Here is a 26,922-nt window from a genome sequence, read left to right on the forward strand (position 1 = left end):
GTGGAGAAATGCCTTCAGTTTTGCAAGATCCTGTTTAATGTATCACCTTACAATAAAGACAGTGCTGATGGCTCCAGGTCATGCTTCTTGTATGGGCTATTTTGAAAGGCTAACACATTTGCTCCTAAAATAAACATTTTATAAGCCGCCAAGAAGGGGTTTTAAATTGCAAATTTCATCACATTATTTGGAGAAGAGAGAAATCCCAAAGAGAGGTGGTCCCAATCAGCCCATCGCATGTGATGTTCTAGAGCCCAGGTATTCCTGCAAAGCTTCCTTTGGCATCTACAGGGCTTCAGCCCCACTTAGTATTCAGATGTACATGTACAAAGCCTCAGCTTCCAGAGTCTACTTAGAAAAATGCCTCTGCTCTCACCCCTAATTTCACAGAGTCTGTCTGAGAAAATAAAACATGCTCACCAGAACAGCTGTGTCAACTATTTAACTACTCAAACATGTAGCTGTGAGACAACCTTTGCACAATTCTATTTGTGATCAAGGTATCTAGTATATCTGAATTAAGCACAGAATTTATATTGCTAAGTAAGAAATTCGTTAAGTGAGCTTTGCCCCCTTTTTATGACTTTTCACGCCGTGTTTGTTAAGCGAATCACTGAAGTTGTTAAATTAGTAACATGATTGTTAAGTGAATCTGGCTTCCCCGTTGACTTTGCTTGTCAGAAGGTCACAAAAGGTGATCACATGATCCCGGGAGAGTGCAACCGACATAAATATGAACCAGTTGCCAAGTATCCAAATGTTAAATCACATGACTATGCTGCAATGGTCATAAGTGTGAAAAATGGTCATAAGTCATTTTCTTCAGTGCCATTTTAACTTTGAATGGTCACTAAATGAACTGTTGTTAAGTCGAAGACTACCTGTATCTTTTTCTGAAGGGTTACATATATTTTGGATAATTTTTTTCCCCTGAGAGTTTGTCACCTGTTAAAATTCTGCCTGTTGAAGGCAGGGAAGATATCTGAGGACTAAAATTGGATAAGATAGATTTTAGGCCCCAGAAGCATTATTTTAATCTAATTTACACACAGAGATAAAGAATGACATGATAAAATTTCATTTTGGGGATATACAAAATATCCGGAAAAGGTGGGGTACAGGAACTAGCATTATGCTTATTGGAAGCCATCTGGTGATCACATCACTCTGTGACCCTGAAACCATCAGAGATACATGCCAGTTGCCAAGTGCCCAAATTTTGATCACGTGATTATGAGGATGCTGTGTTTCACTTTTTTTCAGTGCCATTGTACCTTTGAATGGTCACTAAATGAATGATTCATAAGTCAAGAACTATCTGAAAATCAAAGAGAAAAGTTCTAGTCCACCATCTCCTTGCTGTGATAAGACTTGCACATCTACCCAATAAGTCTCATCTGATCTTGGAGAAAGTAGCTTCAATCATAGTTCATTGTTCCCTATAAAAAGGGTTATTGTTGTTAACATCTCCTAGTGATGTTTTGCACCTTCTTTCCTATTGCTTCGGCAATTGCTCAATAGATAGTGCCAGTGTGCATGGAATAGATGGGCTCATGGTACCCTACTCCAGGATTGCCCAGCAGCAGCTGCTTCCCTTGGATCAGAACAGCTACAGCACAGATTTGTACCGGCAAGGACTCACCCCACCCCAGTTGCCAGGAGATCATCTTCATCCATACGGTGAGCTCATCTTCCTCAAATCCCTTCAGTTACTCCCTCCCAACCTCTGTATCACCTTGTTCTGATATACCTGCAACATGCTTTTATTTCTTGCCAGCACTGTTTTAATGTGGTTGAATATGTCTCCCCACAACAGAAAGGCAGACATCAGTCCCATTGGCTGTTTCTATTTTTTTCCCCATCAGTCCCATTGGCTGTTTCTTTTTTTTTTTCTTTCCCTCCCTTCAAAGGCTATGTATGAACATCTATTGTGCAGTGAATTGTAATGCATATATCATACATGATTGTGTGCATGCATTTACCTGATATTGAAAATGGTGCTTTTGCATTGGCCTTGAAAATGAGAAGAAGAGGAGCAGAGGGAAGAGGCTATGGCTGCCCTAGGCAATCTTTTGCTCTGATTAGTCCACCTGTATGGAGCGAGCTACATCAACAACGTGATATAGTAGCAGCTACCAACTTTCTTAGTGAAAGTAGGGAGCTGGTTCCTTTCCTTTCCCTGAGCCATCACTAAGTTGGAGCAAAGAATTACAGACCAGAAGATTCCATGATGCCATACTAATTGAAGAGCTACAAGAATCTGGGCGTGGTTGTACTTTCTGACCAATCATGTTTCTCTCCCAGAGAGGGGGTTTGATTTCCTCTAGCTTGAGAACTTTCATCTTCCCAAGCAATGTCTCCTTTCCTTTTCCATTTAGATTCGGAAGGTGTTTTCCATGACATGGACAGCGACACGATTGGCCATTTGGGCGACTGCCTGCTGTCTGCGGCTGAGGCCAACCTGCTGCAAACTCGAGTGGGCAACCCTATCGACAGGCTGTACTCCATGCAAAACTCCTACTTCACCTCCTGACCCTTGGTTCTTCCTCCTGATATGGGCCGCTCTGGGTGTAGAAGGGGATAAAATGGCATGGAGGGGCAAGACCAATCCATTGGGCAGAACTCTTTGGACCCTGTAACACTAATAAGGCATGTGAGGCTGTCAGGCCTGGGCGTGATTATTCCTGGGCACTGAGAATTGAACCAGGGTGGACCTTGCTACACTGCCTTTTCCATGCCCCTCACCCAATATCCTCTCGATGGGCAGTTTCATATTGTGTAGCTGTACGTCTAGCATCGTGTTCTTTGTGTTTAAACTGCAGGGCATTATACCTAGTTGATACACCAAGCACAAAAGCAGGAGGTCTAGCTCACGGTAAGGTTTCCATGCTTTGGGGGTGCTTTTTCTCAACTTTTATTGACATGGAAAATTCCCTTCTCTGGAATGTGCTAATGTACAGATTAGCCACGAAGAAAACAAATCCCCTAAATTAAGTATACCATAAGAGTACTTTGACATTAAAAATGTTGATTAGGTCATATTAACTGCTAGAGCTTGTCAACCCATAAAAATTCTGGGATTTCTAATTCTTTTAACGAAAGTGAAGTTCCGAGCTCAAAATCCCAGCCTCCTCACAGAACTGCAAATTAAGAGGGTTCTTCTTGGAAAATGAAACAGTTTATCGCTGTTATGTATCATACCTCCTCCAAGTTCTACGGACCACTGAGAAATGGTCTAGATTAAGGGCAGATAACATGGGGAACTATGGATGTCGTTTGACTCTAATGGCCTCCAAAAAAAAAAAAAACCCCATGGTCAGTGATTTGCTATGATGAACATGATAGTTTAAGAACATCTGGAAGGCCATAGATTTCCCTTCCTGACATAGATGGAAATCTATGGTACTCAATGTGCACTACATAGGTTTCTGCCCAATCTGCCCTTGAATATTTTAGGATAAATCTCTCTTGCTACAATTCAGCAATGGTTCATCCCTGAGCAAGTATTGGACTGTTCCCTTTTCTCATTCATCACTTTGATATACTTTCTGCAACATTGAAAACTATACCTCCACACCCATTTTTCTTCTTCAGTTTTGCTGTGGTGCTAAGACTCTCCAGCCAATGCTGTGTCTCCTTGATCCGAAAGAATTTTACAACCTGGCACCCAGAATGGGCTCCTTAGGCTGATGCTAAGGACGTTCTTCCTATGAATATGACTGAAACTTCCAGATCTCTTGGTTGCTTCTCAGCCACGGATACTTTCCATTGACCATCTGACCCTAGCTGAAGACTTCATGCAAGTTAGCCTCAGTGATACCCTTTCATTGGTCAAAGCAGCTCAGCACACATCATAGAAATGCTTTCTTTTTGCCACTGTAGCATGCAATTCTGGATCATCATACCAATAAGAGACCTCCAAAAGGATACGCTTTTCTCCTGGGCCCCCAAAAGGACACCCTTGTCTCCTGGACCTCTGAGCCACTTTTACTTTCTGCAAATCTATGAAGAGGATGGAAGTATTTTTATTGCTGATGAGTTACCACACGGCAGGATAACATAAAGCTCTGTAATACACCAGGAGATAATCTGATATACAGCAAATGGGTCTGGCTGAAATGGTTTTCTAAAAAGCAGACTTCTGTCTTTTAGGTTGGCCACCAAGTTCAATGGTGGCCAGCTTAAAAATCAATGGCGCACTTAACAATGTTACCCAGCAGCTCATTCAAAAGATCCTAAGGATATAATTATATATGAAGGGCTGGGGTGGGGAAGACTGCTGTACGAATTTGTTGTAAAGAGCTCTTTTTATTGCATATCCTCTGCCCTGTTTTGAACTTTTAACCCAAGTCACTTTCAACCAATAAGAGGCTGCAGACATTACAATGAAAAACTGTCCGGAAGGCATCGCACTGTTTATCCCTGTCTTAAAATATTTAACAGGGCACTGGCCCAAGTCACAATTGTTCACTATTTTTTCTACTGTAGTTGAACTTACTGGACAGCTAAGAACAAAGCAAAATGACTGTTGTACCTTCGTAGTCATTCAGTATGTGCCAGCATCTGCTATGTACACAGGGACAGTTACAGCCGAGAGAAGGAAGGGTACAGGTAATCCACACTTAATGATAAATGGGTCAGGCAATTCCACCACTAAGTGATGTGGTTGTTAAGTGAGACATCATGCGACTGCAATCCCAAAGGTGCTTTTTCAAGAGGCAACTGGACTATCTGGTTTTTCTTTGAAGATGTTTTGCTTCTCATCCAAGGAGCAAAACGTCTTCGAAGAAAAACAAGAAAGTCCAGTTGCCTCTTGAAAAAAGCACCTTTGGGACAACCGTGACCTGGATGACTGAGAATCTCCATAGACATGTGACCGCAATTGATGATTCCACTGCAGGTGTCTCCATTGACCATGCTTGTTGGGAGCCTTCCATGAACTGTGCAAATGGCGATCACATGACATGAGACACTGCAACGGTTGTAAATACCTGCCAGGTATGAGCATCCTAATCTCAATCATGTTACTATAGTGTAGGGATATCAAACTCGATTTCACTGAGGGCCACATCAACATCAAGGTTGTGTTTGACCTTGGAGGGCCATGGTGGGCGTGGCCCCGGTGGGTATGGCCAGCTCGATGTAACTCGTGTCGGGGACGCCTGTGGTGGCCCGAGTGCTCTGCCAGCGAAAATGGGCTCCCGAGCTCCATTTCGGCTGTGACAGCCTCCTGCAACCCTTTGCCAATGAAGATGGAGCTCAGGACGGCCACATGCAGCCCTCCTGAGCTCCATTTTCACTGGCAGAGGCACTGTGGGCTGGTCTGCTGTTCCCAGGGCAGCCCCGTGGGCCAGATCTAAGCACCCCGTGGGCTGGATCCGGCCCCCAGGCCTTGAGTTTGACACCCCTGCTATAGGGAAACTGTGACTGTCTTAAGTGCAAGGGCCAATTGTAAAATTACTCTTTTGGCACCATCATAACCTCAAACGGCCACTACACAGGGCAGTCACTACACAATAGCATCTGTATTATAAAAAATAAAAACTCATAGTGTATCTTTCTGTAAGGACAGAGCCTGTTTTTGGATTAAAATGGCACACTTAAATCACAGAAAGCCCTAATTTAGCTATCATTTTGCCCTTAACCCAGGACTTCCAATTATCTGTCCTTCACACTTTTTAAAAACATCATTTTTCTATATGAAATCGCACCTATATAGGGCCTCAGTCCTTATTCCTTTAAAATCCCAAAGCTGTCCTGGGGCTGTGCCTGGCAAATACAGGATGCAGGTAGTCCTCGACTTACGACCACAACTGACCCCAGAAATTATGTTGCTAAGTGAGAGATTTGTTAAGTGGGTTTTGCCTCATTTTACATCTTTTCTGGCCACATTTGTTAAGCAAATCACTGCAGTTGTTAAGTTAGTAATGGGATTGTTAAGCGAATCTAGCTTCCCTGTTGACTTTGCTTGTCAGAAGGTCGTAAAAGGGATCATGTAACCCTGCAGCCGTCATAAATATGAACCTGTTGTCAAGCATCTGAATGTAAATCACATGGCCATGGGGATGGGACAAGAGTCATAAGTGTGAAAAATAGTCATGTCACTTTTTCAAGTGCCGTTGTAACTTCAGTCACTAAACAAGCTGTTATATGTAAATTGGGGATTACCTGTATTACATGCGAGACAGCCATATTGCTACTGGGCAGAGTTTCTGTTTGAAACTGCAAACTCCTTTTTAGGAGCTCAGAATAACTGAGTTGATTATAAGAAGGGTACCAGCATAATGGTGTCCCCTGTCAATCTTATCATGTCTGGGCTGTTTTTTTAAAATCAAAGATACTCCTCAGGGTAGGATTTAAGCCCCTTCCTTTTTTCTTTTGGTTCACACACTGTTTTGTAACGTGTGAAGCTTAGAACTGTATCTTCAGAGGTTTGGCTGCAACAAGCTGCTGCAAGAGACCTACACAGGACTGACTGCTTGGCAGCATCCCCGCCCCACATTACACAGGCCACTACCAGTAGTCCTCGACTTATGACCACAATTGAGCCCAAAATTTCTGTGGTTCAGCAAGGCATTTGTTAAGTGACTTTTGCCCCATTTTATGGCTTTTCTTGCCACAGTTGTTAAGTGAATCACAGCGCTTGTTAAGATAGTAAGGCAATCGTGAAGGGAATCTGGCTCCCCCATTTGACTTTTGTTTGTCCGAAGGTCTTGAAAGGGGACTGCGTGACCCTGCAACGGTCATAAATATGAGTCAGTTGCCAAGCATCTGAATTTTGATCACGTGACCATGGGAAGACCGCAACCGGTTGCATGTGTGAAAGATGGCCGTAAGTCACTTTTTACAACAGTGCCGTTGTAACTTTGAATGGTCACTAAATGAACGGTTGTAAGTCGAGGACTACCTGTATTTCTGGTTGAGGATCCAAGTGATTTGCATCCTGCTAGAACTGGTTGAAACGGGACAAGCTCCCTTACACAAATACAGGATTACAACGCTTAGTAAAGTTGAAAGGCTGTTATCAGCTCAGTGGTGAAGGCAACAGGCTAGCAACTGGGATGTTGAGGTCAAGTCCTGCCCTTGGGCATGAAGTTAGCTAGGAGATCTTGGACCAGTCCCTTAATCCTAGGAAGGAGGCATGGGCAAACCACCTCCAGAAAACTTTGCCAAGAAAATTGCAGGGGCCTCTCCAGGCAGTTACCAGGAGTTAACACTTGACACGAAAGCACTACTGTACACATACCAGAAAGACATCTTTCCCACAGAACCGAAAGCATGAAACTATTGTGGCGTGCATGGAACAGCCAGATGAATCGTGCCCTCTGTGTATGTTTATACAGCTGTAGCTTCCTCCAGAAATATTTGCACTAGGTTTGGGTACAGTGAGTTTTGAAAAGGATGTCTGTGAAGCAAGCACAGGGTCATCAGTGCTCTCCAGATGTCATGCCTGCTGAAAAGAAGAATCTCACCTTTCCATGCCTGTTGTGATCCTCTGTTGTGTTGTGCTGATGTCTTTTGCATGTGCATTTGGAAATTAAAACAGCGAAAAACAAAGGCCTTGCCTGCCTATGGTACACTGTTTGCATTTTCAGATCTTTTGACATTCATGTCGAGCATGGGTGAAGTTCCAAAAAGAGTCCCTGGTACACAACTGGACATCAGTATATTCACGTTAGCGTTGGTTGCTTTATGGAAAGATGTACCATTTATTCTGGGCATTGGTTATAGAAAGAGACCACTGAACAATTTACAGGTAATCTCAAGTCTCCCATACTTCTATGGCAGTCTGCAGGGATCTTCGGTTCCTTTTCAAAACAATTTTCCTTCTCCCCCTTCCCCTCTGTCAGGGCCATCTCCCCAAAATTTTGCAAAGTGGTTTTCCTGCTGTGACATGAACAGTCCTGGATACCATCTCCATTTCCTGATCCCAGGATGCCTATAGGTTCTAAAGATTGGCCTAGAAAATATATTGGCCAATTTGTAACTTCACCTTGGAGCAGAATATCCAGGGGTGGGCTTCAAAATTTTAGCAAGGAGTTCTCTGCCTGGCTGCTGGGTGGACATGGCTTAGTTGGCCTCCTGCACCATGGCGGGAGGGGGGTCGTTTTTGCCCTCCCCGGGCTCCAGAGGCATTTTTCGAGCCTCTGGGAGGATGAAAATGGCCTCCCCAGGCTCCAGAAGCCCTCTAGAGGCCGGAAACAGGCCCATTTCCGGTCTTCCCAAACTTCCGGTAGGTCCGTTTTCCACCCTCCCCAAGCCTCCATGTGCATCCTGTACTTACCTGCATCCAAAACGGGCGCCTGGGGACTCCTGGGAGGAGAGGGGTTGGGTGGGTGGAGCCAGCCAGAAGTGGGATTTGGGGGTTCTCCGAACTGCACAGAATCTTAGCTAGAGGTTCTCCTGAACCCCTGCAAACCCCCAGCAGCCCACCCCTGAGAATATCCCTGTCATGCAAAAGGAGTGTGTGTGGGGGGGATTAAAGATGCTTGAGAGCAGCTGCTGCTACTACTAATCCAGGAGCTGCATTTTTTTTCCTTTGGAAAATCTTCATACGAAATGTTTGAAAATATGACAAAAGCATTTAAAAAGAGGCAAAAAGCAAACCTGCATGATTATACCCGATTATACAATTAGATTATACGTATATATTATATGATTATAGATACATGGTATTAGGAAACAAGGCTGGAACAGTGATCATTAGCAATGCAAAGGCATTTGGCTAGCGAAAGCAGCAGTTGTGCAGGCCTAAGATTTCTGAGGTAAAAGTAGAAATCAGGGAGCCTTCCCTGCCCAGAAGCCAACAGCTGAAAGCAGTATTTTCAGAAGTTCAAAGCTGATCGTTTCATATCAATAATTATTCCTACATTACTTATTCCATGGCAGCTATGTTTCTGAGTAATGTTTAGGAACAGGATAGCATGGGCAAGTCACTTAGCATCATTTAAGCAGAGATAAATTCTGTTTTGACTATCCTGCTGTTTCCAAGACTACCATCTTGAAAAATGGGAGGGCCTAAGAGGACCACAACTACAGCCATTTTACAATTTCCAGTGCTATAAATAGCCTATACATAATCCTCGAGCTATGACTGTAATGGAGCCTGCCCATCATGGTCGTAAGTTGTGATGCTTGTAAAATGAGTCACCCATGTGACTGACCCAATTTTACGACCTTTTTGTGGTCATTAAGCGAACCAATGGTTTGCTATGGTCCAGTTTTGTCATAAACCAGCATTTACTTCCATTTTGGGGCAAAACCATCATCAAATGAGGTACATGATGCGAACAATTAAAAATGCAGGGCCAATTACCAAGCACCCAACATGTGGTCATGTGACCACAGGGGGCAACACTGGAACTTCAGAACCAGGTCGTAAGTACCCCCAGGGAGGCCTATTGTAATTTCAAACAAGGTTGCTAAGCAACCAGTCGTAAGTCAAGGACTACCTCTAAACAGACTCAATTCCTGGTGGAAGAACAACATAGACATTGGACATGTTCTAATCAAGAAGTTCTAATCAAGGAGAATCATTGCAAACTGTTCCCTCACTCTGGAAAAAAAGTGGAAAACATCTGCATAGGAATCCATAGAGCAGCATATGCTTTCAAAAATCCACAAGGACTTCCATGGAACATCAGAAAAGATCCCAAGATAGAACTTTTGGGATGGAACACAACTGACCATGCATCCTTCAGAGTCTCTAGGCAACAACAAATCTGATTGGCAGAGAACAGTGCCCATCATTAGTAGACTGCATGGGGCACATCCAATTTTTATGAACTTACAGCACCCTATGGAGCTCGTCATTCAATAAAACGTCCATCCAGCTTCATGGGATCTTGTTGCCTTCCTTACTGACACCACTTCTTTGCATAGCACCTTTGCACCTTCTACTAATAACGAAGACATTGTAATTATTGTAGGAAGTGCAGCCAAACATTATGGATACTTATTTCCTTCAACACACAAACATTTATCTAAGGAATATTACATTTTAAAAAAAAGAAAAGAAACTAAGTAGCAATTCTATATCCACAAATACTTCACTCATCTAGCAGTTTTTCTTAAAAAATGTAACTATGTAGGGCTACCAGCAACAGCAATACCTTATCATGTGGATTCTGTTTTGTTTTGCATGATTTAATCCTTTGGAATCTGTAAACCTTCTTGATCCCGTACTGGGTGGCACAAACACACCTATTACTTTGTTTAAAAAGCAGTAGCCACCTGTACAGATTATTATCCACCTGGGGATATTCCATTTCTCGTGGATGAATTGGAGAACATGGACTCATTTTAGAGGAGCAAAGGGGTTGGGAAAGAGACACACCATGTAAAGCAGCACAGCACAGCACTAAGAGAAGCTTGATATTCATCTATGGGAGACCAGAGGGCTTCCAAGTCTAAAACTGGAAGATGATTACAGATTAACAAAGTTGGAAGGACCTTATAATTCATCTAGTCCAACCCCCCGCTCAAGCAGGAGACCCTATACCAGTGATGGCTAACCTTTTTGCCACCACGTGCCAGGAGGGGGGGCGTGCCTACACCCATAATTCTATGCGCCCCGCCCTGCGCGCGCACCCCTCCATCTAGGAGTCTCTGGAGGCTGGGAAAAGCAAAAAAACGTCACTTCCTGTCCCATCGGGAGTTGAGAAATGGGCCATTTCAGGCCTCCAGAGGGTCTCCGAGGGAGTGGGGAAGGCTGTTTTCGCCCTCCCCAGATGCATAGAAAGGATCTGGAGCCAGGTGAGAAAGAAAAATGGGCCTTCCCCACCCACCCCCAGGTCCTCCAGAGGCAGGAAACAGCCTATTTCCCTACTTCTGGTGGGCCCAGAAGGCCCAAAAATCAATTGGCCAGCGCGCGCATGCGTGCCAGAGCTGAGCTGCAATGCCCACTGATATGGCTACGCGTGCCATAGGTTCACCATCATGGCCCTATACCATTTCTGACAAATGGCAGTCCAATCTTTTCTTGAAAGTCTCAAGTGATGAAGCTCCCACAACTTCTGAAGGCACAAAGGAATAAGATATAGCCAGGGAGAACAACTCCCGAAGCCATCCACACCGCAGAAAATGCTCATTTTATTTTTTTTCACAGAGATTGAAACCAAATTGAATTAAATATACTTGGCTTGGATGGCTCATGTCTGGTACTGGGAAGAAGGGAATCTGTCGGGACATGGTATCTTCTGATAACTTGCTCAAGGTTGGGACTCTGGAAGGGTCCAGTGTAGAATATCTGCATAGAATCTGGTGCCGATTGTGGTTATTATTGCTCACAAAATTAGGGCTCATAAAGAAACCCATGGGCACTTTTGTCAAGCCTTTTTCAAATTATCCCCCTCCCCCTTTATATACACCTACGGAATCAGGACATGCAGGCATCTGGATTTTTACCAAGAACGTATGAATCATTCAGCCGGTTCAGGCCGGTTCACCCGAACTGGTAGCGGAAATCAGATAGGCCTGCCCACTGGCCCCAAGTCATGCTATTTAGGCACGTTTTTGAGGCCGGGCGCATGCGCGGAAGGCGCACATGGCAGGAAGGCGCATGCATGGAAGGCACACACAGCAGCAAAGCGCATGCACAGAAGGCCGGGCACATCCATGGACGGAACGCGTGCGCGCTCACATTTGCAAACGGGTAGGAAAAGTAAGTGAATACTACCCGATATGAATGTTCATATACTTCACACCAGTTACTCCTTTACCATGAGAAGTACTTCATTGGTTAGCTCATGTGCAAAGAAGCCATTTGAAAAATGCTGCAAAGCTTTGAATGATTGGCATTGATTCTTTGCACCATCCATGTCCCCCACTCACTCTCTCATAGCTATTGGCTATATATGACTTTTCTTGGAGGCAAGCCATTGTGTGTCAATGTGTGTGCGTGCACCTGTGTGTGCACGAGCGCACACAAAAGGAATGCAGTTCCCTATACTTGCCTCTCTGCGGATTTCAAAAGAAGTCTTCCCTCACCAGCAAAGAAGAACTTCGACAGCAAAAGGCCTTGTGCTGATTTATGGGCATTCTCAATAGCAAACAAGAAACGGTGTGTAAAATGAGGGCATTTTTCCGCATGAGAAATTAAGGCAAAGCTGACAAGTTGCTTGGCAGGAGATGGCAATTCAAGGCTGCAGTGGTTCAAGGCAATCTTCCCATACTGGTCTGAGGTTGTGGGATGGGGGTGGGGAGTTGACCCAGAGGAAGAGGGAGGACATAAAACAAGTCACTCTTCTGCACTAATGCCCATTAACACCACTGCCCATTTAGAAAATTTCATTAATTAGCTTTCATGTGATTTATGTTCCTCCAGGGAGGAAATGAAGCAAGAGCCTAAGAAACTTGCACATTCGGTATGGATTTTTTCCCCCAAAAAAGTTTTCTACATATTGGAGGCTACTTCCCAGAAGTTGTTCATGGTAAATGGGAATCATATGCCTTTGAAACCACAAAAACAGAACAGATGGATTCCTGCCCCCCATCCCACCCCTAAATGCCAAAACTCCCAGCTAACCAATCCTTATTTCTCTGGCTGGCAACTGCAGACATTGCATTCGCCAGAAATTTTAAGGACTTCAGTTTGGGGGAGTTAACAGTCATAGTCCTCAATTAATGACTGCCCTGTTTAGTGACTGTTTAGTGACTGCTTATAGTTACAACTGAAAAAGGCAATCAGTAAGCAAGAACTACCTGTATTTCCTTCCCGGATAAGCAGCACTACATAGAAGGCAGAAAAGGAGTATCCTATTTCCCCAAAAATAAGCCCTTCCCAAAAATATTTAAATGTATGCGCAGCCGGTCCCGGGCATTTCCTCTGGTTAGGGTTAGGGAGACAGAGCTGGAAATCAGGTAAGATGGCAAAAGGAGCCCCGTCTTGCTCAACGTGCCCCAAAATAATAAGACCTCCCCAAAAATAAGGCCAAGCCCTTATTTCGGGGTTCAAAAAATACAAGACAGGGTCTTATTTTCGGGGAAACACGGGTAAGAAATATAAGCCAAAAGCATGCGATAAGGGGAAAAAAAATGAAACTACTTATATCTAGTTCTTCATATTTTTCTATCCTTACAAATCATCCTTGCTTCCACAATGCCTCACATAATATGTTCTTAAAACTTCATTCTTTGGGGCGAATTCATTAATTCAATCCAACCACAAATGTTTTGGATTTTCCCCTTTCTCTTCACCTAGGTATTCTCACCTCCTGTATTTCTTTTGAAATTTGATCCTCATTCGTTCTTGGAAAGTGAGATGACCTTGGCTGAAATATACAAGAAGCCTTACCTAGTCGAAAGGGCTGAAACATCTTTTAGGTCCTGAGAAATGAGATAGTATTTGGCAGCTGCTCAGGCAGATGCATCCTTAACTCATAGTATAAGTATAAGAAGATGGAGGAAATACACATACTCAGGTTTTCAAGTGTCTGTTAGTCAGCCAAGCTGGATGAAGATAGTTTTAATGCTCCTGTGAAATTAATTTCCTGGTCCTTAGTGAGGCTGACATTGGTAATTAATGTTCAGATCCATAGTCCTTACTGCATCCTACAATCAGCTCCAATCCTGGGCCAATAACATGGCATCAGCTACTTAAAAACCTACATGTATGCTCACTTCCCCAACTAAAATACCTCTAAAGTCACTACACTTTTTATATATTTATCCATGAATAGATCAAGCAAATAAGGGAACATCCATATTTGTCATATTCTCTGTTAAACCATTCATCAAGCATTCCATTTTTATCCATGCTTTTCTTCCATCATATATAGGTAGTCCTCCACGTACCACCACAATTGAGCCCAACATTTCTATTTCTAAGTGAGACAGTTGTTAAGTGAGTTTTGCCCCATTTTACGCCTTTCCTTACCACAACTGTTAAGTGAATCACTGCAGGTCTTAAGTTATTAACATGACTGTTAAGTGAATCTGGCTTCCCTGTTGACTTTGCTCATCAGAAGGTTACACATGACCCCGGGACACTGCAACTGTCATAAATATGAGCCAGTTGCCAAGCATCTTGAGTTTTGATCATGTGACTATGGGGATTCTGCAATGGTCATAAATGTGAAAAATGGTCATAAGTCATTTTTTTCAGTGCTGGTGTTAAGTTCGAACAGTCACTACGGTAAATGAATTGTTGTAAGTTGAGGATTACCTCAAAGAACATTTGTTCTATGCTTTCTCTTAATCAACAAATGCACAATAAATCTTGTCAGTTTCATATTACTACACTGCCTATACAAAGCACTTTTCAATGTTGATTATTATCTCTTGCAGTCTTTCGATCTGAATTCTGCCAAGTATCTCCCAGGAACCAGTAACAAATTAATTTCACAGGAATTTTACATTCACACTTGGCACTTTTTCCTTTTTACAAGAGAACAAAATTAACTTTCCTCCAATTAACAGGCATGGATATAGATTTCATACACACATTAAACAAGCTGCAAGGTCACTCCATAATCAAATCACATTCACAATGTAATATTTCTGCAATTATGCTACACTACCTGCGGCTTTTCTATTTGTCAACATTTTACAGTGTTTGTCATCTTCCTTCCATCAAGCTTTGGATACTAATATAGCATTCATTTCAATTTCACTCTTCAAAAAATCACCATCATTCTTCTACAAATGTCTAAAATACTTCTTGCATTTCCTAACTTCAGTTTCATTCCAAACTATTTTAGCACTTAATTCTAAATTCCATTCACTTTGCTCCTTGTTTTGTCCTCCCAATCTACTTCCAATTATTATTTATTTTTTTAATCAAAATCTGCATTTCCCTTCCTCTCCTAATCATAATGCCTCCTTAGCCTTTCTGACCAGATTCTTTGCAAGGAGATAGATAGATAGATAGATAGATAGATAGATAGATAGATAGATAGATAGATAGATAGATAATGATAAAGATTCCTTGCAAAGAATATAGTATCTTTGCAAGAATATCTTCCCTTCATCCTCAACTTTTCTCCCTCTTGCACTTTTTCTCATCCATTTTTTCCCAAAACTTCATTCCACCATATATCCATTTGTATACTCTTTGTTAACATAGCTCCATATACGTTTCTGCAACTCCGTAATATCTCTTCCCTCCATTGTTCTACTTGCTTCTTTTTTTTCCTTCCTTATCCATTTTCTAAAATCTATTCTTGATTCTACCAGATAATGATCTATCTCACATTCAGAACCTTGCAATACCCCTATATCATTCACTAATTATTTCAATCTGCCATCATAAACAATCAAAACAATCATGCTTTTAGCTTTACAGTCATTTTTCCATGCATATGTATGGATTGACAGGCTTAAATCTTTTCTTTTCTAAGACGGCATTCATCAAATAGTCACCATGGCCATTCAATATTAGGTCATTTGATTTTCTCATTCTTGCATATTTATTCATGCCTTACAAATCATTTCCCCTACCCTATCATGACAATTCAGAATACTGTGTAATTTTTACCAAAACTCGTATCCCACTAAGTAATATAAGCAATGCATTGACACGTGTAATACTACAAACATCACTCCAATAGTATTCAAAGTTATGAATATAAATCCAGTCAGAAGCATAGGATAGTTAAGACTGACAACTGTTGAACTTCATTAATGTAACATTGCATTTTATGTCATTTTTCTTGTCACCTTTTTACAACACAGCCATAAAACAAAGAATCAAAAACGTTCAGATGTTTACAGAGTGCCCTCTACTGACTACAAATAGAATAAAAGTACTATATTCATGTCTCCTCTAAATCAAGTTTGTATCCTAGTGACTGAGTGGCATGAACATGTATTTTTCTTGGTAACAATACAAAAAAAACCCATTTATCTGTATCTTCTTTGGAGACTTCTTTTTGGCTTCCCAATCTGTATACAACTATGGTAGTATATGGTGACTTTCCATCTAAGTAATTAAGTCTGACCTTGTTTTAGATTTTTTCAGGTCAAAGTTAGCTAGCTGTTGCCCATTAGCTGGGCATAAACAGGATACCCTGAGGCAAGTTTCACAGTTTATAAGAGAAGATTAAAATACTTTCAGAGAAGTTCCATGGCAAATTAAGATTCCTTTTTTCTTCTGTTCATTAATCTGCCTGCATCACTCTGCTTTGAGCCATAGAATGTTGCAATTCGGTCTGCGAAATTGGGTCAGAAAGATTATTTGGGGTTTTTGCGAGTTTACTGTATAGTGTCTGCAAAAGCTCCAGGCATAATAAAATATCTACCCCAGATACCTGGGTTTGTAAATTGAGATTCCATTTCAATGGGCCAAGCTGAGAAATCTTGGATGGCTGCAGATAAATGAATGATGCTGAAGACTGGGAAAGATATCTTCATGACAGGTGAGAACTGGTGTCATTGCTGGTCAAATTTTTTAGTCATAATGTCACTTCAAGGAATAGCAAGGTTTCTGCGGAAGAAATCAAAAGGCTGGATTGTGAAAAAAGGGGTGAGAGAAAATACACACAAAATGAAATATTACCCTTCCAAAATTCATTAGTTATACCATCCAGGGTCCAAAATGAGCATATTTCCCAAATGCAAGATAAACAAGCAAAGAATTGTCATAGTCTTCCAGTCATTTTGCAAACTGGTTTGTCAACAGCTCACTGCCTAAGTACAGTTTTCTAAATTAAGAGTCCACTAAGCCCAAATTCAGTTCAATTAGGTGACTTAAGTCAGTTCACTAATTATCTTCTAGGGCACGGGTGTCAAACTCGATCAGGTCACATGACATGACGTTTTTGCCTTTGCAGAGCTGGGGTGGGTATGACACATCTGGCCCATGGGCTGCCAGTTTGACAGGCCTGTTCTAGGGGGTATTTTATTTCAGACACATTAGGTGATGTGAAAAAAAAAATGGGAAAGGTGGAAGGAAAGAGAAGAAGAGGATGACCACCAGCAGGGTGGATGGACTTACAAGAGCAATGATTGCATTATTGGGAGATTTCAAGGAATGGGTTAGGGATAGATCATCATTTTGGGGGGGGGAAACTATCATTGTGGTCACTAGGAGTCAAAAGCAACCTGATGGCACATAATCATCAATCAATCAATATAAAGAGTGCAATGTATGATTTCAATATGCATTTGCCCAGTTGGTGAATGCAATGAAGTTCATCAGCTACTACTTTCCGCCCTTTATAAGAAATTCAATGCAGCAAAAATGTCCATGTTATGTACAGAAATGACAATAAACTCCAGATGATAGAAGTTCTTTTTGGCCCAACCACCACCTCTCAAGTTTCACAGTGATGCACTTTGGTCTTGGGGCAAGAGAACAATAATTGTTCAATTGTATTTTTGACTCCTTTGTCCTTTGTAGAGGAAGAAGATATTGTTACTACTTGTGTGACATATACCGTATTTTTCGGAGTATAAGATGCACCTTTTTCCCTCCTAAAAGGGGGTGAAAATTTAGGTGTGTCTTATACACTGAATGTAGCCCTGCCCACCCACTGGCCCCCACCCTTTGGCCTGTGCCTCGCAGCAGTTACCTCCTTACAAGCAAACAGCAAGAAAAAACAGCTCCTTTCAGCTTCAGCATAGACTAATTAGCACAAGTTGATTAGATCGCCTCCCGACTCTCAGCTGATTTGCTCTCAACTGTTTTGCACAGGGCTCTGCTGCTTGCTGCAAAGAGGTAAATTGCTGGAGCAGATTTTTTTTCCCTTGTGCTAATCAAGCTATGCTGAAAACGAAACTGAAAGTAAAGCAGGCTGTTTGCTGTAACGAGGCAAAATTAGGCAAAGGCAGAGGGAGATTTCTTTTTCTTCTTTTTCCTCACCAAAAAAAGGTAGGTGCAAACAATGGGAAATTTAGGGTAAAAGAGGAGAGTTCAAGATTTTAAACACAAAAAAAAAAAAAGGAGAAAGAAAAAGGCAAAAATAAAAATGGGAAGGGAGAAAAAGAAAAAGAAATGAAAGAGAAAAATGTTATACATATTTAGAATTGAAATATGAATAGTAGTAAGAAATAAATGGGAAATCATGATTGTAAAAATGAAATGAATAATAATTGGAATATTTGTCTTTGTATTTTTGAAATCTATACAATAAGTTTTTATTTTTTTTAGAAATATGAATAAGTATAAACTGTAACAATTGAAATACCTTTAATGGTATATGGTGGTGAAAGTAAAAAGGATTAAATTATAGCTTGGATAACAGCTAGAACATTTTAAAATTTAATTAGGGAAATTGTAATGATTGAAATATTTTTAATTATATATTGTGATGAAAGTAGAAATGATTGTGATTTGGAGGATTACATGAGCAAAACTATGTGGGTTATTGGGAGAGTTTAAGAAGTGAAAATGAGTAACATAAGAGGGGGAAATTATTTGGTTTATTATTATTGGTAAATATAATTAATTGATTTATAAGAAATTGGATTGCATGGAAATAATTGGAATATTCATGTTCATATTAATATACAAAAAGATAGTTATATAACTAATTGGTTTATATTAAAATGTTGAATTTGTATTAAACATTTGTAATATTACATAATTAACCAATGTGAGGATGGATATAAAAATAGATGACAATGGGGAGGGGTATAATATAGAATAGAAGGGAAAATTGAATTTGATTAAGATTAGAGATGAGGATGAAGGGTAATATTGGTTTTTTTTAAAAAAATAGATAAGGAATAAATATGGCAAAAAGGAAATATAGAAATTGTAAATTTAATTGAAATGACTAAACACTGTTTAAATTTGTGAACCAGCCAAATATTCTGTTCAAAAAAAATACATTGTATGTTTGTATGTGTGTTTGTCTAAAAAAAAAAACTTTTTTAAAAAAAACCAAAAAAGATAGGTGCGTCTTATACTCCAAAAAATATGATATGTCAGTTATTTCAGCTTTTCTCACCACATTATGTCAAATGGCTGCTACAATGTGGGCAAGATATACAATAAATGAATTGTAAAAGGTAAAGGTAAAGGTTCCCCTTGCACATATGTGCCAGTCATTCCTGACTCTAGGGGGCGGTGCTCATCTCTGTTTCAAAGCCGAAGAGCCAGCGCTGTCCAAAGACATCTCCGTGGTCATGTGGCTGGCATGACTAAACACCAAAGGCGCACGGAATGCTGCTACCTTCCAATCAAAGGTGGCCCCTATTTTTCTACTTGCATTTTTTACATGCTTTCGAACTGCTAGGTTGGTAGAAGCTGGGACAAGTAACCGGAGCTCACCTCATTATTATTTTATTTATGAATACACACATATGCCAATGACCAATGCAAACATTTAGGGGCACCAACCTTATGTATTCAGTTTCACCTGGTCAGCACAGAGGAGAAACTTTTGGAGGTGTTCAGAACATTTGATTGAAGAACTCTGATTTGTCTTAAGGCACTCCTCGAATGCAGTAAATGGCTCAGCACAATCTTGGCGAATCTTCTGAACAATTGGGCTACAATAAAAGTCCCATAGATTTATAAATAAGAAAACATGGACAAAGAACAGGGGAGGAACTTAATAGAAATGATGGGATACATTGTTGTCACAGCTAGCAAGTTGCAGTGGCTGCACACAGTAATGTTATGAAATCTACAGGCAGATAATTGAGCGGATGTTCCTCAATTACTGTAATCAAAGCTGATTTCCCCCACAAAGGCAAAACAGCACTCCAGCCCAAGGGAACTTACTGGGATGATGTACATTTGGCCATGTCAAGTTTGAGCTGGTGACAGTCCTGCTGCCAGGAAGAAGGGTTAGCAGCCACACACCGGCCATATTGCTCCGTTTCTTTGTGGCAGTACCGCAAGGTTATTTCCAGAGCTGCCTGCCTGTTGAGAGGGAGACAAGTTTAAAAAAAAAAAAAAAATCCTGAATGTACACTCTGCCTTTCCACCAAAAACAGATAAAGATAAAAAGTAATGCAAAAAGGTTTAGTATACATTTAAAGAAGTGGTTCTCAACCTGTGGGTCAGGACCCCTTTGGGGGTCGAACGACCCTTTCACAGGGGTCGCCTAAAACCATCGGAAAACACATATTTTCAATGGTTTTAGGAATAATTTTATGGTTGGGGGTCACCACAACATGAGGAACTGTATTAAAGGGCCGTGGTATTAGGAAGGTTGAGAACCACTGCTTTAAAGCAATATGAAAAACACACGGAAGTGGCTACTTCTAACTGATTTAAACACTGTTTAAGAGCTAGCCCAGTTTACTCACCAAAAACCTGCCAGAAACTGGTTTCCCCTCCTTTAAAGGTCTTTAAAACTTGATTTTTTCTCTCTCTCTTTCTCACTCGGGCTATTACACAACCTTATAACTTGCAGAGTTTCAAAGATAATATATGCATTATTGCGTAAGTTTTCCTACATCACCGCCCACCATTTACTACCATGTGCTGTCAAGGTCACCAATTGAAACAGCTTTAAAAAGGAGATCCAGCAAGGCTGCTACTTGTGATGATACTGTATCATCACGTACAAAGTAAGCAAGTACTGGACATCCGCAGCCAAAATGTCCCTGTTTTCCGCTCTCCTGATTTCCCAAACCGATCAACTTGACACTTGCAGGCAACAAGTCACTGGGTTATGTGTGCATTCAATCTGATCCTGACGGTAAGTAATATAGATTGAAACCTCTGCAGATGCAAGTTAAAGACCGAGGAAGGGGAAAAAAAACCCCGAGTTTTCCCTTAGATCAGAAAAAGGGCTTTGGAGCAGAGCTTTAAAGAAAACACACACTCACATGCCGCACTCGGCTCCGCAAACCCACGCTCGTTTCTGCCTTGTCCCCAACACGCATGCTCCCTCCCCACCACCGGACCTCTTCTGCGCATGTTCAAACGAGCCACGGCGGGGGGGGGCGGAGCTTAAAACCCTGTCACCAGGACACGAGAGAACGCCTCACGCTTTCGCGCACGCGCGCGCGGTCGGAACGCCGCCGTCGCTTCGCGGAGAGCCACGTGTATAGCTCATTCATAAAGGGGCGTGAGGGTGAAGCGTTGGCTCCACCGGCGCTGCGAAGGAGCGACGCATGCGCACTTTTGCCGCCCAGGCCCGGAGCATGCTCGCTCAACGCGATTCATTGGCGCCTACCCCGGAAGTGGAAGGAAGCGAGCTCGAAGCGAGCCGGCGGCGGCTCACGGAAGAAGGATGGTGGCAACGGCGGAGGCCGGTCCCGGCCCGGGCCCGGGAGACGAGTTGGTGCAAGACGTGATTCCATATCGGAGGCGGTCGCGTCTGCTATGGGGGACGGTGTTGCCCTTCTGCGTCCTGTACCCGCTCTGGCTGTGGGTTTGGGGGGCGAGCGCCTTCGCCTGGGCTTGGGGATCAGCCGCCGGCACCGAGACCCCTGAAGCTGCGCTTCTTTTCCTCGCCGCCATTGGAGTCGTCCACCTTCTCACGGCCTTAGCCGGCCTGTGGAGCGTCAACGTCCACTGCTTGCTCTACTGCTGCTGGGTCAGTCCCGCGCCGGGCAGGGAGGAGGGGACCCAAAGGCCACGCGGGAGAGGGGCGCGCGGTATGGCGGTGGGTGGGTGGGCGGGCGGGCAAGGGGGGGTATCACCCTTGCACAGATTGGCAATAGCTTTCTCTGCCTGGGGCTTCTGAGATCAAATCAGGAGAAGTGGAGAGAAGCAGTCTCCCATTTCTGCCCCCCTCCCAACCCCCGAAACCTTTTGCAGGCTTTACAGGTGGTCCTCGACTTGCAACAGTTCCTTTAGTGACCGTTCGACGTTACAAAAGGCACCGCAAATAGTGACTTTATGATCGTTTTTTTTTTCACACTGATGACCACTGCAGCATCCCCGTGGTCCTAGGATTTCCATTCGGATGCTTGACAGCTGAACTCACGTTTATGAGGGTTGCAGTGTTCAGGGGTCATTTTGCGACCTTCCGACATGCACCCAGATTCATTTAACAACCACGTTACTAATTTAAAACTGCAGTGATTCACTTAACAAGTAGGGCAAGAAAAGTGGTAAGAATGGGACAAATTCACAGCAATTTTTTCACTGAGCAACAGAAATTTTGGGCTCAATCGTGGTCGTAAGTTGAGGACTACCTGTACTTTCTTGAAGAGTTGTCGGTGCTCAGGTGTGTCTAGAGAGGTTCCTTGCACGGGGGCTCTGGACTCACTGATAAGAAGGCCAAATTTTGCACTCCTCTCCTGAGGGGGGTACCAGGAGTGAAGCCTGAGTCTTAAATCCAAATGCTGTTGAGACTGAAAGGAGAGAACAGCTGTAAAGCCTTGTGGAGTCACTGGGATTTTGCTTCTGTATTGTGATTCTACTTGAGGCTTTGTTATGAAAACAAACATGACACACTTGCTGAGGCACACACTTTTGTTAAGCTTACTCTTGTTTAATGTCTTGACTCTAGTTTTAATGTGCTCAGGTTAAAGTGAATAGGTTTCTTTTTGCATGTAAAGGCAGTTTATTCTACATACATAGATTGCTTATTTTGGAATCTAGGGATGTAACAATGAAGTGGTCATTTGAATTTTAATGAATGTAAATCTGCTTGAGATTCTTTTCTTTAAACTCATTGATATGGATGGGTTATTTTTGATTGCCTGTTTTCCTTTTTTAAAAAATGAAGGGTTTTTTAATGGTTGTGTTTTTTTTAAAAGAATTGTTAGTTTTAGTCATGATAGTTTTATTTAACATATTTTTAATATTTTTGTAAACTAGTGTGGCTTTCTCCAGGGAAAATAGGCTTAAACTTTCTCCTCCCCCAACTACTAATTATTTTGGGAAGTTTTGGTTCCTTGATTTCCAAATGTGAGCGCTTGCTTATCAGAAGAAACAAGTAAGTGGTGATTCTATTAAAGTTTTGCACCTCTAAACAAAAGCAAAAGGGAAAATGTATCTGAGCACATCCGTCATTTTCTTGATTGAACTTGATTACCTATTGAACGACAATTTCTCACCTCTATTCCTTTTTAAAATTCTCTACAATATTTATCTTTCATGAACAATTAAGTATTTCCCAAATTTCCATTCTTGGAAGACATATTTTTCTCTGGAACAAAATTGAGTTTCCTAGAGCCTGTCAGTTTCAACATATACATTAATATATTTCAGTGCCCAGTTTGGAAATTACAGAATAACTGATCAAACTGTCACAGTGACACAGAGACTTAAAAGTAGATTTCTAGCTTCTCTTTTCTTTGGAAAAGTAATATAAATATAAATGCTGCTTGTGGTTTTGCTATGTTAAAGCTTCATTGCAATAGTGGTTGGAGAAGAAATTTGTACAAAATAGGATGCTAGTTGTTCTTTTGCTAAAGACTTATCTAATTTCTGATAAAGATAATGTCAGACCACTGGACATTCTACTGTTGCATTTATGATAGTAATTTGATTATATCTGCCTCTTTAACAGGAGTCATATGACATTATTGTACTTTCCTATGGTTTTCATTGCTGTCTTTGAAAGAGATGATGAAAAGTCTGTAATTCATGGCTATATATTCAGTTTGTTTTCCAAAATGTTCCAGTTTCAAAGTCATAGAACAAATCTGCCCATGGCTGAAAAAGTATCAGTTGGAATGGATAATATTGGTTAAAATGAATTGGGTATATTTCAGCAGTAGGACAACAGATCAACTGGAATCATAATCTGAATTTAGTAACTGTTGGTGTCAGGGGCATTCGCCTTTAACAAAGCATGTACCTTAATAGAATGTAGCTAACAATGACTTTGAGCTTAGGATAGATTGATTCAAAGAAAGATTATGAAACTGTAGCTTTCTGCCTCTTATTGTCATTTAGTGGTGTTCCTCAATTATTTTCTCACTCATAACCTCCTGCATTGTTTAGAAGGCTTCAAAGCCTTCCAGGCAGGTCATTTTGCACAGTTCTTATTATATGCAGGCCTAATGGAAGAAGCCTTCACTAATTCTTAAATGATCTGCCGAGGGGGAGGGGGAGGACTAAACTATAACAAACATCTAGATATAGCTTTGCACGGTTGCTTTCTAGAATTGATACATTGCCATGGTTCATTCATTTTAAGTATTAATATGTTCTATGTCCAATTATTCCAGAAATGTCAAAGGTAAATTGCAGGCTTCCATTAGTTATAATACAAAATATTAAGCCAAGTTCTTCAAAACCCCAAGCAAAAGCAGTCAAATCAAGAATTAAGATTTTTTTTTTTTATCAGACAGTGCATGCGATAAAGTCATAGGCTAATACTTGAAGCTCATTTGTTCAATGCCTGATGGACTTCTTTTGAGGAGAGCGTTTCAGAAATGAGACACAACTGTAGAAACAGTTTCTCCCCAATGCTACTCACTTAGCCCAGGGGATGCTGTCTTTGATGAACAAAGGAAGGAAACTACAGGATTTTTTTGCAAGTGGCGTGGTTAATGAATCCTACAAAACAATTGCATTATTTAAATTTCTACTATGCAAAGTGAAATTTCAAGGTAATCGTTATGGTAATTGGTTACAGCTCAGTGGAAATAGTCAATGAAAAATGTTGTACATAATATGCAAAATTTTGTATATGTATGTACATAATTTTTGATATGTATATTAATGAAATACTACAGTAAAAAGAATCTACTTTAAATTGTTAAAATTGCAAAGTAGTTATAGAAAGCAAAATTTTTAAAAAATCCTCAGGGATTTATCTTATTTTAGCATTGCTACCATATGATCATATTCATGTCACTGTTGTGGTCCGCCAGCAGCCTGCGGAGCTGGCAGCAGAGTTGGACAGTAAGGAGGCTGGGGAGGAACATGGGCCAGTCCTGGAGTCTGGGGAAGGCTCGGATGAGGGCTCTGTGTCGGTGGTAGAGATGGGGACAGAGCCATCTTGTCCCCGTCCCCGAGTTATGCACGGACTCCAGAGGCTCCAGAGTCGGACATCAGAGAGGCAGAGGAACAGGGGGAGCCTGTTCCTAGTGCGCGCATGCACAGAGCTGCCAGAAGGCAAGAACAGTTAAAATGAAAGGGACAACTCGGGAGTAAGTCCTGGAGATGATTGGCCCCTCCCATAAGGCTTAAAAGGGGAGCAAAGGCACATGGGCCCTTTGCAGGAAAGCAACGTCGTTAATTCTGTTCCCAGTCGGCATCTCTGTTTGATTCTTGACTCCGTTTGACAAGTAGGTCTTTGGCAGAGTGTCAAGGGAGATAAAGGTTGGTGATTATCCTAAAGGACTTCTCCCAAAGGACTTTTTGCAACTAATTGGGACTCAGCTGTGAATGAACGTAATTCACAGCTGTTGCAATAAAAGAGGTTTTTGTGACTACCCATGTGTTTTAATGACTCAGGAAGCCTAGGTCACAACAGTCACTTAGTTGCATCAAATTTTTTCTCTGTTGTAATGAGCCTCTTTTTTCTAAACATGTACTGTTTTCTTCTGACAGCATCTTTTTCTATTTTGCACACACAAAGATTAACTATTTAAAACTTCAAGTGCAACTGCATGTGTGCTAGCCTCGTATTAACTGAATTTTGGTTGTGTTAAACATTTGATATCAATTTACAAGTCGCATTAAACTGAATGTTTCATTGTTCAGAAACAGTGATTGCAACCTACCTATTTCAAGTTTAGATAAAACCAGTACAATTAATACAAACGTAGCTTTACCCCCAAGTGCAGCTGTTTCTTCTCAATTGTGGAGAAAATACTAAATATTGCTTAATTTGATCCAAATTCTAAAGACTGATTGTTTAAACTCTTTGTCTTTCAGGTGCGCAGTCCAAGGAAAGCCACCTTGGCTAAAGTTGTGCCAACTCCAAATAATGGCTCCGCAGAATTAGTACCACTCCAGCGAGATCAGGTGAGAAATTAAATCATGGTGCTCAATTGATCAATTTGTTATATCTCATTTAAGTTTGCTGATTTTGACTTAGTACTTTCTGCAAAGAAAAAAATAAGGTATCACAGAAATGTGGATCTGATCTCAAACAGGATAGGAATGTGTAATTAATGGCTTGAATCCTGAATTGAATCTTCACAGAGCTTATTTCAACCATCGAGGGGTTTCTAATTTAAGGGAAGGAATACCTTACTATCCTACTTTCCCTTAAGATTCCTTCCCATCTGCAGCACTTGTCTCAACAGATCACAATTGCAGTACCTACCATACCACTGGAACAATATTCTGGCGGTACCATGAGTTCTGAGTGGGAAGGATGTGAAATTTGACAGAGAATGTTTCTCCCCACTTTTCCACTGATATTCTCTTGCCAACAGATACAAACACTTGCTTTTATGAAAATTAAATTCATGTGTGACTAGCAGCTTTATTCTTTTTAAAGCTGCAAAATCACAACTGGGTTGTGTGCTGGGTTGTGTCCCTTCCTGTAGCATTTATGTTTGCCTTGGGCCTGTTGTAGCAGGGATACCGGTGGGCAGCTTCCTCATAGTGTGTCACACTTAATGGCAGAAATCTCCAAACCGGCTCCATGTACGCAGAAAGTTAATTTGTGTGTCTCTTCTAGGGAGAAGATGGGGAGGAGATTCTTTCCTTTGAATTTCAAAAAATCAAATACTTTTGTGAGCTAAGTGAAAGCAAAAAATTCCTTCCTGTGGCATTTCCTGTGGAGCACCCACTGCAGTATTATCAGAATGCTCGTGGTTATCAGGAAGATAAAGAAATCAAAGCAGCAGAAAAAAAATATGGCACCAACAAGTAAGTAGGACAAAGGTGGGCTACAGTATTTATCTGTAATATTTATCATAAACTTCTTAAGACAGGAATATCTAAGCTCTTGACCGTTGAATATTCAGCTTAATTAGCCTATAGCTATTGACAGCGTGTTGGTGATAGCATTGATTGCCAGACAGATATGGAAGTTTCTAGTTAATAATTCACAATAGAAAAAAAATAAATATTTTATTGCTTCTTACTGCACTTCTTTATTCAGCTGATGTGCTGCCAATCCACAGTTCCATCTATCTACATTAAAGTATATGTCTGCCAAA

The 26,922-nt window shown here is 41.4% G+C and overlaps 3 protein-coding genes across 3 annotated transcripts in view; 2 read left to right on the forward strand and 1 right to left on the reverse strand.

The window, feature by feature from the left end:
• Positions 1-2,541, forward strand: part of LOC139310798 (LIM homeobox transcription factor 1-alpha-like) — a 90,864-nt gene extending 88,323 nt beyond the window's left edge. Inside the window, exons 7-8 of the mRNA XM_070935028.1 lie at positions 1,522-1,680; positions 2,379-2,541. Coding sequence (XP_070791129.1) covers positions 1,522-1,680; positions 2,379-2,533 — 314 coding nt within the window. The 3' untranslated portion in view covers positions 2,534-2,541. The remainder of the gene's footprint in view (positions 1-1,521; positions 1,681-2,378) is intronic.
• Positions 2,542-15,636: 13,095 nt separating this feature from the next.
• On the reverse strand, positions 15,637-20,776 carry CHCHD5 (coiled-coil-helix-coiled-coil-helix domain containing 5). The gene is made up of 4 exons (XM_070935029.1): positions 20,725-20,776; positions 19,670-19,810; positions 19,283-19,434; positions 15,637-16,423 (listed from the first exon to the last, which is right to left on the reverse strand). Coding segments are annotated over exons 1-3 (294 nt in total). The 5' UTR covers positions 20,727-20,776; the 3' UTR covers positions 15,637-16,423; position 19,283.
• Positions 20,777-21,131: 355 nt separating this feature from the next.
• Positions 21,132-26,922, forward strand: part of ATP13A1 (ATPase 13A1) — a 35,131-nt gene continuing 29,340 nt past the window's right edge. The window contains exons 1-3 of the mRNA XM_070935030.1: positions 21,132-21,437; positions 25,685-25,774; positions 26,439-26,629. Coding sequence (XP_070791131.1) covers positions 21,132-21,437; positions 25,685-25,774; positions 26,439-26,629 — 587 coding nt within the window. The remainder of the gene's footprint in view (positions 21,438-25,684; positions 25,775-26,438; positions 26,630-26,922) is intronic.

This window comes from Pituophis catenifer, unplaced genomic scaffold (genome assembly GCF_029215685.1).
Source record: "Pituophis catenifer annectens isolate HBS135680 unplaced genomic scaffold, rPitCat1.0.hap2 SCAF_2, whole genome shotgun sequence".
Classification (NCBI taxonomy): Eukaryota; Metazoa; Chordata; class Lepidosauria; order Squamata; family Colubridae; genus Pituophis; species Pituophis catenifer.